This window comes from Marmota flaviventris, chromosome 8, assembly GCF_047511675.1.
Source record: "Marmota flaviventris isolate mMarFla1 chromosome 8, mMarFla1.hap1, whole genome shotgun sequence".
NCBI classification, from domain to species: Eukaryota; Metazoa; Chordata; class Mammalia; order Rodentia; family Sciuridae; genus Marmota; species Marmota flaviventris.
The window spans coordinates 11,024,154-11,037,829 of record NC_092505.1 but is presented as its reverse complement, the minus strand read 5'-3'; the positions used below and the strand labels follow the sequence as shown (position 1 = coordinate 11,037,829).

Genomic DNA, 13,676 nt, shown 5'->3' with positions numbered 1-13,676 from the left:
GTGCCTTATAGCTGTACATACTGGTGGGATTTTTTAAGGTTTCAGGGTGGAAATAAAAGTTTAGAGGGAGCTCAAGGCCTGGGTTAAGTGTGCTTGTAGGTGTTCGCAGCCCTCTTCAGAACATTCTAGATGGGTGAATGGGATGACCCCAGGCCAGACTATCCTGTGAGTTTCCAGGAAGTTCAGGGAACGGATTTGGCCAGAAATCACATTCCTGGGAGGATTTTGAAACCTGAATGGAGCAACGTAAGCAGGGGTCATCGATGTGGGAACCAGGCGTTCTGAAGCTGTCCTTCACTCCTCCTTCTCAGAGGCCGAGGGCTGCCAACTGCATCTCCCACACACCTCACCAGAAAGTCCCTGGCTCTGCTCCCAGCAGCCTGGCTGTCGACCTCGTGAGGTGTGAGAAGGAGGAAGGGAATCTCCATTTTGGATAAACCTTCCTTCCTCCTTTCTGAGAAGTAGTGCAGGGCCTGTGCCGGCCAGCTATGGTCAGGGCTCCCCAGAGTTCCTGCCCAGGCAGCTCCTCCAACTTGCCCGAGAAGTAGCTGAGGAGGCCCAGACAGGGAGCCCATCTTAGTTTCCTCTGACTGCTGCAGTAAATTGGCCAAACACATCAGAAACTCATTCTCCCCACATTTTGGAGGCCAGAAGTCTGGAGTCCAGGCGTCAGCAGGGCCACGCTCTCTCCTAAGGCTCCAGGGAATACTCCTTCCTTGCCTCTCCTGGCTTCCCGTGGTGGCCCGCAATCCTTGGCCTCCCTTGGCTTGTAGATGTCCCTTCAGTTTTCACTCAGCTGTCCTCTGTGTTTCTTCTCCTCTTATAAGGACAAGTGGTAGTAAGGGACCTCCTTACCCCAGTATGACCTCATTTTAACTAATTATGTCTGTAGTGACCCTATTTCCAAATGAGGTCGCGTTCCGAGGTTCCTGGAGAACATAGGCCTTCAGGGGACCATATTCAACCCACAGCAAACCCCACCATCCTTTCCCCCTCTGTCCTCCCACACTCTTCCCAGCATGCCCTACACAGTGCAGGGGGCCACCTGGCTTTCCTCTCCAGCAGGGGTGGGGACAGGCCCTGGAGAAGTTTCCCAAAGTGAAACTGCATCCCCTCACTCCAGCAAGGCCTGGGAGAGCACAGAGCGCTGGTCTCCCTCGGGACAGGCATCCACAGGCTGGGGGACTCCCCCTCAGCATGTTTTCCTCCTTTATAGAGGTACTTCCAGACTCCTTGGCTCCTGGCCAGTCCCCTCTGCTTCCTGAGGGGAGGGAGCCCTCAGAGCCTCACAGTGGGCCATCCCAGACCACGGTTTCTGGCCCAGACATGAAAACTGGCATCTGCTCCTGGAACTCCAACTTGGCCACATCCGGTGGCTTCTCTACTGGAGCAGCTATGGCGGCTGCACCCCACATCTTCCTGACTGAGCAGCCCCTTCCCTGGGGGAACCAATGTCTTCCTGCTCCAAAACTATGAAGGAGTGGTGGGTTCCTGGGCCTCTTATAACCCCGCTAAATATTTTCCAGGTTACCTAACCAAACTCCTGCAAAACCACACCGCCTATGCCTGTGACGGGGACCACTTGAATCTGCAGTGCCCTCGGCATTCTACAATAAGTGTCCAATCGGCATTTTATGGGCAAGATTACCAAATGTGTAGTTCCCAGCAGCCTGCCTCCCAGAGGGAAGACAGCTTAAACTGTGTGGCACCCACCACCTTGCAGGTATTACCTTTTGTAGATGTGTTAAGATGATAAAATGATTTCAGCTCTCTCTCTTTCTCTCTCTGTCTCTTTCTCTGTCTCTCCCTGAATATGTATTTGTGAAGCAAATCCAGTCCTTGAAAATCTCAATTTGTACAAGTCACCTATTTTGCAGGTGAGCTATTATTTGCTTCTCAAAGGCCTTTACCAGAGTCCAAATAATCCCTACCTATTGAAGAGCTCCCTTAGTACATTTGCAATATGAATTTATTCATAGGCATCTTCCTTATTGCACAGTTGGGCTTCAACCACTGGGTCCACATCCCCCACAAATACCAAAGTAGAAAAGGAATTCTTTGGTGGAAACCATGAGTGTTTCTGTGAAGCAGATGTATAATTTCACAATCAACTTCTTAGAGAATGACACGAGGAAGAGGAATATCAAAAACTATGGCTTGCTTCTCCACAAGATAATCACATTATTCTTGTTATTCTCTGGAGCTATATTGAGCAGCCTCTGCTGAATTATTTTTTCTTCTAGATAGAACCAGGAATTGGGGGAGGGAACTCTAAGTCATTCCCTTTTTGGGGGGGGGTATATTTGAGGAAAGATGGTGTAGAGGGAGGGCAAACTAATATTCACTAATGGTTTTAGACTTACCCATGGTTTTCAGTTACCCAAGCGACTTCCATACACTAATCCTGGCATTTTAAGTAGTTGGTCAAGATTATGGAGACACTTGGCCTGGGATTTTTTTTAGACTCCCAAGTTCCAGATGAATACACTGAAAGCTGGGTGTTTAGTTTAGGTGGAAAGTTAGAAGCTGTTTGATTTTGTCAGCCATAGAAAACAAAGATAAAGATAAATTTACTGAGATAACTAAAGAGAAGGAGAATGACCTTCAATGCTATGTCCCTCTTCCTAGGGCCCAAAGAGGAGAGGCAGAAGTATTATGATGAGATGGAGGTTCTTCTGTTTCACACACATTTATTGCTCTCATTCCAAGAATCTTGGTGTCCAGGCAGTCACGTGGTTGGTGAAAATATTAACCCGGGGCCAGAAAGAATGGGTTTGAATGAATTCCCTTGACATGGCTTCCACACTCTGATGAGTGACAACATGTTTCTATGGAGGCGAGCAGTTAGTTTCCTGGTTTGCCCAACCTACCCTAATTCTCCCCTCAGGGGTCCCGTATCCCCGTTGACCTGCTCCCATTGCTCTGCCCACCCAGCCCTGGTGTCCAGCTGTCTGCTGCCCTCTTAGGTGCATAAAAAGTACTTTGGCCAGTGCCCAAAGGCCGGAAGTGCCTCCTTTGAGAAAGTATGAACTCCTGGCAGGCGGGAGCACCTGCCTCAGCCAGGGGCCCCTGAGGGAAGAGGATGTTCCATTAGGCTGACAAGTTAGTATTTGTGAACACTCTTCTGATGCTGTTCGGAGGCTCCTTTGCCAGAAGCATCCCTGTGCCCTGCTCTTTTATCCAGAGATCAAGAGATCCTTTCCTTTGTGACTTTTAAGCTTAGCTGGGAACAGAGACAAGGTGCTTCCTCCAAGAGAGTTTGCTTATGGCAGAGAGAGAGGGGACAGGTTGACATCCTCTCAGGTGACCACGACTGACCCAACCCAAGACTAGTGTCAACAGGAAGTCCCCTCTCTGTGTTTTCCAGCTTGGACACAGCTTGTCTTCAAGGCGCCGTCCTGTGACATCGGAGTCACTTATGGTGACCCTTGACCAGGCCAACATGCATCTTCCTCTAAGAGCAACACCTCCTGGGGAGTTGGGGGCTTTCCTGGGTATCTTTCTGTTGATAGGTCCACACCTGCTGGGCCCATGAGGTGACAGGTGACACCTAATAGAGCCAGCATCCTTCAAGTCCTCAAGTCTAGGACCTCTGAGTTTAATCACAGACAGGGTTTGTTCCTTTTGGAAACCAGGAACTGGAAAAATAGCAGTAAAACACTGGAACTTTCTATGGCCCAGGGTCGGGTGGTCCATTAGCTTCCACAGAGCAGATTCATGATCAAATGAGGGAGTTGCCTAGAAAAAAAAGGAAAATCAGGAGAGAGAGAGAGAGAGAGAGAGAGAGAGAGAGATATGAAGGAAAGCTTTAGAGTAAATACTCAGCACAGTGCCTGAGTGTCCCACTGAGTAAATTGCTCCACAAGGGAGACATGGGCTCTATACCCTTGAGTTTGATCATGGTAGGAATTAGCGGTAATTTTCCCTTGTTGGTCTCTTGCTGGGTCATGAGCTGGAAAGACTTGGGGTGTCTGGGGCCTGTCCCACTGACCAGCTATCCCCGCCTGGGCCACTGTAGAGCTTCTTCTAAGGGGAGGAGCTGTATGGATGATTCCTGGTCATCATTGCTATTTGACACTTGATATTGCCCATGTCCCCTGGAGCCTCCGGAAGTCAGCACTTTTGCCAAAGGAATCAGCCAGAGCATCAGCTGGAGCTGTTTGGGTGTCGGTCCTAAGATGATGGGTCCTGGCTCTGCTGGATCGGGTCTCTTCCTTCGGGAAGGAGCAGGGAGCCAGCGCCCTCACCCACATGTGGGTGCTTCTGTCCTGAACACAGCTAGGCCAGGTGGGGAGGCTTCCCCGCTCCTCAGAGCCCGGAGCAGCACAGGTGTGGGGACTGGCGGACACGGTGTGCGTTCACAAGCCTGTGCCTTTTCTACCCCTCCTTCTAGAAGGTGCTGGACGAGTGCCAGAACCAGCGGGCCTGCCACCTCCTGGTCAATAGCCGTGTCTTTGGACCTGACCTTTGTCCAGGAAGCAGTAAATACCTCCTGGTCTCCTTTAAATGCCAACCTAGTAAGTAACTTCTGAGGGGGGAACAGTGCTTGTGGGGTTGGTTCCCGGTTTCATGGAATCTCCTGATGAAAATTCTCTGCCCCTGGTGTTTATCCAACTCTGAAACCTTGTTAACAGAAACGTTGGGGAGAAAGAGAGACAGAGACAGACAGGCAGAAAGAATGCAGTGTGTTTTTATAAATCCATGAATTTAAAAATCCTTCCCAGTGCATAAAACTCAGTTTGACTGACGCTGAACTATCAGAGGTGACAAGGAACAGCCATTGATTTTCCTCAAAATGCAGAACTAATTCTGCTTTTTAGAGGCAGTCCTGGTAGGAGGCTGGAGTCCTTGAGGACCGAGACAAGGAAGTCACCAGAGACGACTGCTTCAAATGTTTAGAACTGAACTGCCTTCTCTGAATTTTATAGATGGCCAAGACTCTGTTGAGCATTTTCATTCCAAGGAGAATGAGAGAAAAAGTCATGGTCAGAGCAATCTCTCCTATCTGATTCCCGTGCTTTTCTCCACTGACTCTTGCTATTTCTAATGCAAATTGGTTTTGTGATTAACCCTTTATCAGCCAAAAATACAATCCCTGTTCAATGAGTGGGTCATTCTTCCACGCACACAGTGTGTGCCTGAGAAACACCAAGAGGGATTGCGTCCCTAGACTTTCTTAAGTAATCCGTTGAAAAAGAAATGATAGCAACAGCATTTAACCAAAACATAAGGTGTGATAATTTTTATAATAATCCCTGGATCCCCATACAATCATTTTCACTTTTTGCACTTTGTTCTCTGTTGGTTCTCTTTCTGGAGCTCAGAATTCCCCAAGACACTGCAGCCTGGGTGCTGGAGGGGAGGAGGCGTAGAGCCACATGTGTGCCACATCTCTAATGCACATCTGGGGAGAACCCCTGGATCCTCTCTGCAGACATCCAAGCTTCTCCTAAACCCTGCTAGGACCCGGAAACCTTGGAACCACCCCGTGGCTCTGCCCGGGTACTATGCATGCAAATGCACTCACACATTCACTAATTCACACACATTCACACCCACAACACATCCATGCACGTGCACACACCCAATCACACACTCACCACATGCTCCATTGACACACACATCTTATCATATACACCCCACCCTGCAGCATACACAACGCGATCACACATGCTCACACATACACACTATCATACACACCCTCACACACTCATATACACACAATCACAAATACCCACAAACAGGTCTGAGTATTGCAGAACAGCCAGACCCCGCCCTGTGCTGTGTGCTCCATTACCAGATGCCTTGGAGAATTACAGAAATGTGGGCAAGATCCCCAGTGAGGTCGTGTTCCCTCCATTCCCTCTATCTCGAGTCTACAGAGAGTTTTGGTTCTGGTGAGGTCTTAGATCTAGGCAATTCTGGATCTGTTTCCCTTTCTGCTGTGTCTTCTGGGGTCGTGTTCAGGACTCTCTCTGAGGCTCCAGGACTCAATTGTAAAAGAACATAATGCCACTTCCCCACAGGGCTGTCGTAGAGACTGTAAACAGCGTGGTGCATGTAAAATGCTCAGCACCAGACTTGTCATGAAGGTGAGTGCAGTCACCGGAAGCTCTCATTCAAGTAAGAAGATAGTCATTCTTGGGAAAGATCTGAGTGACCGAGGGCAGTGAGGGGAATGGCCTGGCCTCTCCTGGGTGAGGGAAATGGCAGGGCACACTGTACAGAATTTAAAAACGCAAGTGACCAAATGCTTGTCTGCATTTTAATGTCACCATGTTCTGACTATCGTAAGAAATGCCCGTAATAAGATACTTTTATCATGGCAAATTGTTCCGCTGCCCATCTTTAAAAGGCTATTACTGATAAGTAACTGTACGGATGGTTCCAGACTTAGGATGTTTACATGTAGCTTCATCATGGTGTGAGAGAGATACACATTCAGTAGAAACCACATTTTTTTTTTTTCTTTTTGGTGCTGGGGATTGAGCCTAGCAAATTTCAAATTTTGATCTCTGCCCAGGCTAGCAGTATGCAGTACGATCCTCTCTTGCAATGCTGAGTTATGGCTGCAAGCCACAGCTCCCAGTCAGTCATCCAGCCACCAGGGGAGATAACCAATACTTTACAGTGTGCTCTGCTGGTAAGCGATGAGGTTAGGTAGATTAGGCATATTAAATGAATTAAATTCTGATTAAAAAACACGATTTCTGTTTAAAAATGATATTATCAACTCATGATGGGTTTATGAGGACATAACCCCATTGCAAGCCGAGGAGCCCCTGTGTGTGTATTATTAAAAGAGATGGGGTGTCCCACGCAGCCCTGTAATGGGTAGAATCAAGAGGGAGAATTTCATTCCAGGGTCCTCTATGCAGGGTCACGGCGCTACCTCCCCAAACTCCTGTGCAGCTCCTCACCTACGAGGCAGGAGTGTTGGTGACTCACTTCTGGAAGGCAGCCCTCACCCCTCACTGCAGAGCAAATGAGCCCCAAAGCAAATCCTAATCCTCTAAGAAAAGTAGTAACTATGTTAGTAGTCCTGTTGTCCCTTGGAGCCCAGAAATGCCACTCTTAGGTGAAATAGCACATGCCCAAAGAACCAAGTGACTAAATATAATACAACAGTGACCCCCAGGACATAATGTGACAGGCACAGGCCCCTCCACTTCGGACGATTATTTGCCTGTAATCTGGAGACAGAAATCTCTGGAGGCCTCACGTGAAGGTGCTTTGTTACCTTGGGTGGGTTCTGCTGGCCTCCAGGCTACCTTCAATGAATGGCCTTTGGCAACTCAGAGATGTGGCTAATAGATACATTTAATGATGTGCCTTTAAAAAAAAAAATTCTAATTTTTCAACATTCTGACCAATAAATAAATAGATAAATAAAAATCTAGTCTTATTTAAAAAAATAAAAAAGTTTCCATTTTTGAGATAAAGCTTGGTTTTGTCTTGCCTTTTCCTGCCCTTTTTTGGGGGACATGCTCTGGCCCTGGCAGGCATTCTTCACATGTTCTGGTGTTCTCCTAGTTGGAAGTGGGTGCTTGGCCTCTGGTCTGCATTAAATTCACCCTGGGCCCTTGAAGTCAGAAAAAAATGTCAGTGTTGGTGGGACTTAGCATAATGCATGGAAATCCTCATGCGTTTGTGGAGATGACTCACCCAAAAGACTCAAAGCCTCCAAAGTCAGGGTCAGGGTCAATATGTTTTTTTTATTTAGAAAAAAAGGAAATAAGTTTTCCCTGGCTCTAAGTTCAAACTGCTATGCTGTTTCCAATGAGCAGGTAAAGGGCCTTCTACACATTTACCCAGCCACTGGTGCCCTCTGCATGTGGTTCTTCCTAGTGTCAAACTAACAGGCAGGGTGGTGGTTTGGGAACTAGACAGGGTAGGGATTTTGTGCATCTGTAACATGAGTTCTGCTCTGAGCCTTGATTAATCCTGAATGCTCCCATTTTATGTATAGTAGTCCTCCCTTATCCACAGAGAATGTATTCCAAGATCTCCAGTGGATGCCCAAAACCACAGATAATACTCAACTTTGTGTGTACTGTATTTTTCCTGTATATATGCACCTATGAGAAAGTTTAATTTATAAATTAGACACAGTAAGAGATTAACAACAATTAATAATAAAACAGAACAATTATACCAACATACTATAGTAAAATCACAAGCATCAATATAACCTTGTGCTTTGGGACCATTATCAAGTAAAATACAAATAATTTGAACACAAGTACTGCAATACAGTGACAATCAATCTGGTAACCAAGACAGCTAGTAAATGACTATCAGGCAGGTAGCACATATAAAATGGATACACTAAAAAAAGGGGTGATTCATGTCCTGGGTGGGATAGAGCCAGGTGGCCAAATATTTCAACATACTACTCACTACTCAGAATAGTACACAATTTAAGATCGATTGTATATCCTCTTCTGAGAAGTGTCTGTTCATGTCCTGGGCCTATTTATTGATTGGGGTATTTGTTTTTTTTGGGGAGCCACCGTGAGACCCTGTTTCTAAATAAAATAATAAAAAAAATAGGGCTGGGGATGTGGCTCAGTGGTCAAGGGCCCCTGAGTTCAATTCCTGGTATCCTCTCCCCCACACAAAAAAGTGAGTATCAGTTATTATTGTTTATAAGTTAAAGATATTATTAAGTTTGTATAATTTTGTAGCATACACATCATGCATTTGAGTGCACAGTTTGATGATCTTTAGTATATATCTACCGAGTTTTGCTTCCATGACCACAGTCCAGTTGTAGAACATTTCTACCATCTCAAAACACTTCCCGTGTCCATTTTCTATTACTCTTTGATGACATCCCCTCAGGAAACCACTCATCTACATCCTGCCCCTGAAGACTTCCCTTTCTGAATATATTGTATACAGACACATGTCACATAATTACGTTTTGGGCAGTGACAGGCCACCTATATGACAATGGTCCCATAAACTGACCATGGGTCTGGAAAATTCCTATCAACTAGTATTTTTACGGTGCTTTTTCAGTGTGTGGATGTGTTTAGGTGCACACACACTTACCATTGTGTTACGATTGCCTGTGGTGTTCAGGAGAGTAACATACTATTCCAGGTAGCGTAGGTGTGTAGCAGACGGTACCATCTAGATATGGGGAAGTAACTGTGATGCTCACCCAATGATAAAATTCCCTCGTGACACATTTCTCAGAATTTATTCCCATTGTCAATTAACACATGGTGACTGCACCATAGTCCCCCTTCATCCATGGGGAATGTGTTACAAGACCCCCAGTGGATGCCTGAAATATATGTGATTTTTTTCCTTATACATACTTACTATGTAAAGTTTAATTTATAAACAAGGCACAGTAAGAGTTTAACAACAATGATAATAAAATATTTATAGCAATTACTATAATAAAAATTATGGGAATGTAGTCAATCTTTCTGGAATTTTCCATTGGCTACTTTCAGACTGTTGGTAACTGAAAGCCTAGAAGGCAGGAGCTCGGATGATGTGGGGACAGCTGTAAATGGAACTATAGGTACACAGTCTTTCATATTGGAGTGTTAGCAAATATGTTAAAAATAAAATCACCATTAAAACCTTTCACTAATTGAATGATTTGGGGATATTCTATTAAAAAATAAAGTGTTTTCTTTGCCCGTGGACTTAATAATGTCACTGTATAATATTCAAAGAATTTGTTATGGCAAACAGATAAGCAAACTTTCCCTACCTGGGTTCCTGGTTGTGGGGCAACTCCTTACACTTCCACAAACAGGGATTCTTTACAGACTCAGCACCTTCTTTTGGCCCAGTTTCCTAGCAAAATAATAATAATAATATCATCATAGTAGTAGTAGTAGTTGCTTTTATAGCATCTCTGCTTCTCTTTCGTCTCTGGGGAAGCGGATGGTGGCATTGGCAGTGCGGTTTACCTGGGTGCTTCTCCAGGTGACTCCTGGTCTTTCCCTGTGAGAGTCCCAGGTCCACATTTAAAGGGCCCTGCAGTCGAGGAATCCGTGAGTGGGGAGGGAGCGGCTCCGGGGCGTCGGGGTCTCTGCTCCCTTCACCTGGCGTCTGTTCTTTGCACCTTGGTATCACTCCTGGGGTCTCCCTGCTGTCGGCAGGTCACTTTCCACTGCTTCCTGCAGAGGACTTTGTTTCCCAGGGCCACAGATGCCCTTGGCAGACAGGTCCTGAGCACAGCTCAGGGGACGGGCCGCCAGGACTTGGACAGTGCTCACCGTTCCTGTTGCTTCCTAGGGGAGCTGATGGTGTCGCCGGCTTTTGTTTCCACTCCAGATGAACTGAAAAACAAAACCGTGTGTGAAGATCAGGAGCTGAAGCTGCACTGCCACCAATCCAAGTTCCTCAACATCTACTCCGCCACCTACGGCAGGAGGACCCAGGGGAGGGACACCTGCGCCTCCGAAGCCCAGCGGCTGCCCCCCTTCGGTGCGTGCTTTTGTTTGCTTATAGTTAGGTGCTGAGTGGATTAGGGCCCTGGGTCCCCTGGGAAAGACGTCCCTGCAGTGGCCAGTATCGGGGTCAGAGGGAAAGTCGAGCAGTTATTGAGTACCTGCTGTATGCAGAGCCCTGTTCTAGGCACCGAGGAGGCATCAGCGACCAACACAATCTGTACACTGATGATCTGACCTTCCAGCAGTGGACGGGCAGGCATGAGAAAGCAGAAAAGAAGGAACCAGTACAGTGGGCTTCAGGTCTGTGAGCTCTACTTCTGCGGATTCATTCAATAGGATTGAGATGGAGATTGAAAACATTTGGGGGGAAATTTTTGCCTACACTGAACATGCACACTCCCCCATTCTTATTCTCTAAACAGTGATGTAACACATATTGACATAGTTTTTACATTGCACCAGGTATTATGCATCATCTAGAGATGATCTAAAGCCATGAGAAGATGTGTCTAGGTTGTATGCAAACACTACACCATTTTCATTAAGGGGCTTGAGCATGCATGGGGTTTGGCATCTGCAGGGAACCCTGGAACCAATCCCTCATGGATACTGATTGACAACGTTATGTCATATGTCAGGTGCAGATAAGTCTAAGGAGGAAATCACACCAGAGAGGGGAGGTGGAGAAGCAGGGTATGCTATGAAGAGGCGAGAGTTTATGGAGTGAGGTTCACGTGGGGCAGAGATTAGAGAAGATAAAGGAGGGATCCTGCAGACACTTGGAAAGGAGTGTCCAGGTAGAGTGAGGAGCCAGTTCAAGACCTCAAGGCTGTACTTCATCTAGAGTGTTCAGAGCCACTTAGAGGCCTGCTATCTGCAGCTAAGAGATGATGCCCTAGTGCAGTCTGATAGTTCCACTCACCAGAGCCAGCCTGTATTACTAGTCAGAGTCTCCAGAGAAACGGAACCAATTAAATGTGTAGATCTACACATTTAATTGGTGTGTGTGTGTGTGTGTGCGCGCGCGCATATTTGGAAAAAGGCGGGAGATTGTGAGCTGGCAAGTCTAAATCTGCAGGGCAGTTTGGCAGGCTGGAAAGCCAAGGGAGAGTTGATGCTGAGGTCTCAAATTCAAATTACTGCAGTCTTGAGAATTCCTTTTTAGAGAAACCTCTCTTTGCCCTTAAGGACTTCAACTGATTACATGAGACCCAACCACCTTAAGGAGGGCAATCTCTCTTACTCCAGATTCAAATTAGTGTACTGATTTAAATGTTAGTCTCATCTTAAAAAATACCTTTACTGCAGCACTACACTGATTTTTAACCAAACAACTGGATACTGAATATTGACGCATAAAATTGGCCATCAAATTCCAGCCTGCGGTAGTAAAAAAGCTTCATGTCTCTCTACTGCATTACTAGCGAGAGCAGGCCCAGCCATGAGATAGATGAAGAGTCACGCTTGTTGATCAGCTTCTAAAGTGAGCCCTTGATGTATTAAATTGTTATGATTTATTCATGAATGGCACGTGAAATTAGGAATAAAATTGTGTCTCAGGAGTACCTTGGACCTAAAAATGAAAAGTAATTGGCCTGACTGTATGGGTGAACATGCAGGTGACTCAATAGAGAACCAGGTCACCAGGATCATGTGCCACGCCCATGATGGCACGGGCGTGGCCAGGGTTCAGGAGCTGACATTTACTCTGTTGGGAGCTACTAAGAGGGTGGAACCCTTATCTGACCCTGGTGCTTAAAGCTGGGCCCTTGAGGAGGTGATGAGGATTGGATTAGGTCCTCCCAGGAGAGTTCCTCTGGTAGAATATTGGTGACTTTAAAAGAAGAGAATCCAGGAGAGACACACATATGCTCTCTGTTTGTTGCTCTCTCATGCCCTGCTCTACCTCAGGACTCTGCCAGTGGGAGGCTTCACTAAGCCAGGTAGAATAGCCCACGCCTGTAATCCCAGCTGCTCAGGAGACTGAAGCAGGAGGATCATAAGTCCAAGGCCAGCCTCAACAACTTATTAAGACCCTGTCTCAAAAATTAAGAAAGGATTGGAAGTGCAATTCAGTGGTAGAGTACTTGCCCAGCATATGCAAGACCCTGGGTTCTATCTATCCCCAGTACCACACACATAGAAAGAAGGCCATCGCCAGATGCAGGTCCTTGACCTAAAACCAGAACCTCTTTCCTTTATAACGTTACCCAGCTCGGATGTTTTATTGTAGTAAAAACACACAAACTAATACAGAAAATTGGTACTAGGAATGTCATTACTATAACTAGGAATGGGTCATTACTATAACTAGACTCAAAAATGTGAAGTGACTTTGGAGCTGAGTAACAGTCAGAGATTGGAAGAGGCTGAAGGAGCAAGCTAGAAATGTGCTACTATACATAAGAAGAGCACTATCAGAAAGTCTGGTGAGGGCTCAGGAGACTAGGGATCAGTCTGAGATGGAAACAAGGATCTTCTTGGAGACTGAAGAAAAGGTCACCCTTGTTATGAAAGAGTAAAGACCCTGACTTCATTGTGCACATGCCCTAAGGCTTTGTGAAAGCCAATGGTGATGGACTAGTTCACTTAACAGAGGAGATGTCAAAAGGACAAAGCGTTTACATTGTGTCCTGGGCACTGTGGGCTGCTTTTGGTCAGACTGACTGTGAGAGTCAAAAGGAAAGAGAATGGAAAGGGTAGGAATCAACACACAGCTTGGCCAAGGAAGAAGCTAAGAAAAGCAGGTGAGGGTCCTGACCAAGAAACCCCTTGCCGGATTAGTGAGGATAAAAGCAAGCTAGGGCTTCACACCAGGATGGGAAACAGGAGCCCGGGCCATCCAGAGAGGCTGCCCTCCCCTCGCAGGCCCAGAGACCTTCCAGGGCAGCAGTATGTCAGGAAAGGGGCTCAGACACCCTCCAGGGGCACAGCCCAAGACGGCACTCTGCTAGCATGGCCCAGGCTGGGGGCTGCTGGTGCTGAGCTGACCCTGGTGCTGAGTGTGCAGAATGCAAGAGCCGGTGAGATTTGAAAGGAGAGCCAGAGGGCCTGGAGGAAGTTAGCCATGGATGGGGGCCTGCAGAGAGCCATAGGACTGGAGGCTCACTGGGGACCCCAGCCCCAGTAACGTGCAGCTCCCATTGCGGGAAACTGCATGAGAGAGTAATCACGGCTGCAGCTGTAAAGCCACACTAAAGCCTTGGGAACTCACCCCTCCCTGTAGTGTGCGTGGGATGCTGAACTTGGAGC

General features: G+C 46.8%; 1 protein-coding gene across 2 annotated transcripts in view; it reads left to right on the top strand.

The window, feature by feature from the left end:
* The window catches only part of Eva1c (eva-1 homolog C), a 78,639-nt gene that overhangs the window by 34,391 nt on the left and 30,572 nt on the right, over positions 1-13,676 (top strand). Inside the window, exons 2-4 of one of the 2 annotated variants that reach the window (XM_027929286.2) lie at positions 1,527-1,723; positions 4,394-4,517; positions 10,306-10,458. In XM_027929286.2, coding sequence (XP_027785087.2) covers positions 1,527-1,723; positions 4,394-4,517; positions 10,306-10,458 — 474 coding nt within the window. The remainder of the gene's footprint in view (positions 1-1,526; positions 1,724-4,393; positions 4,518-10,305; positions 10,459-13,676) is intronic. The other variant, XM_027929288.2, reaches the window with a different exon arrangement.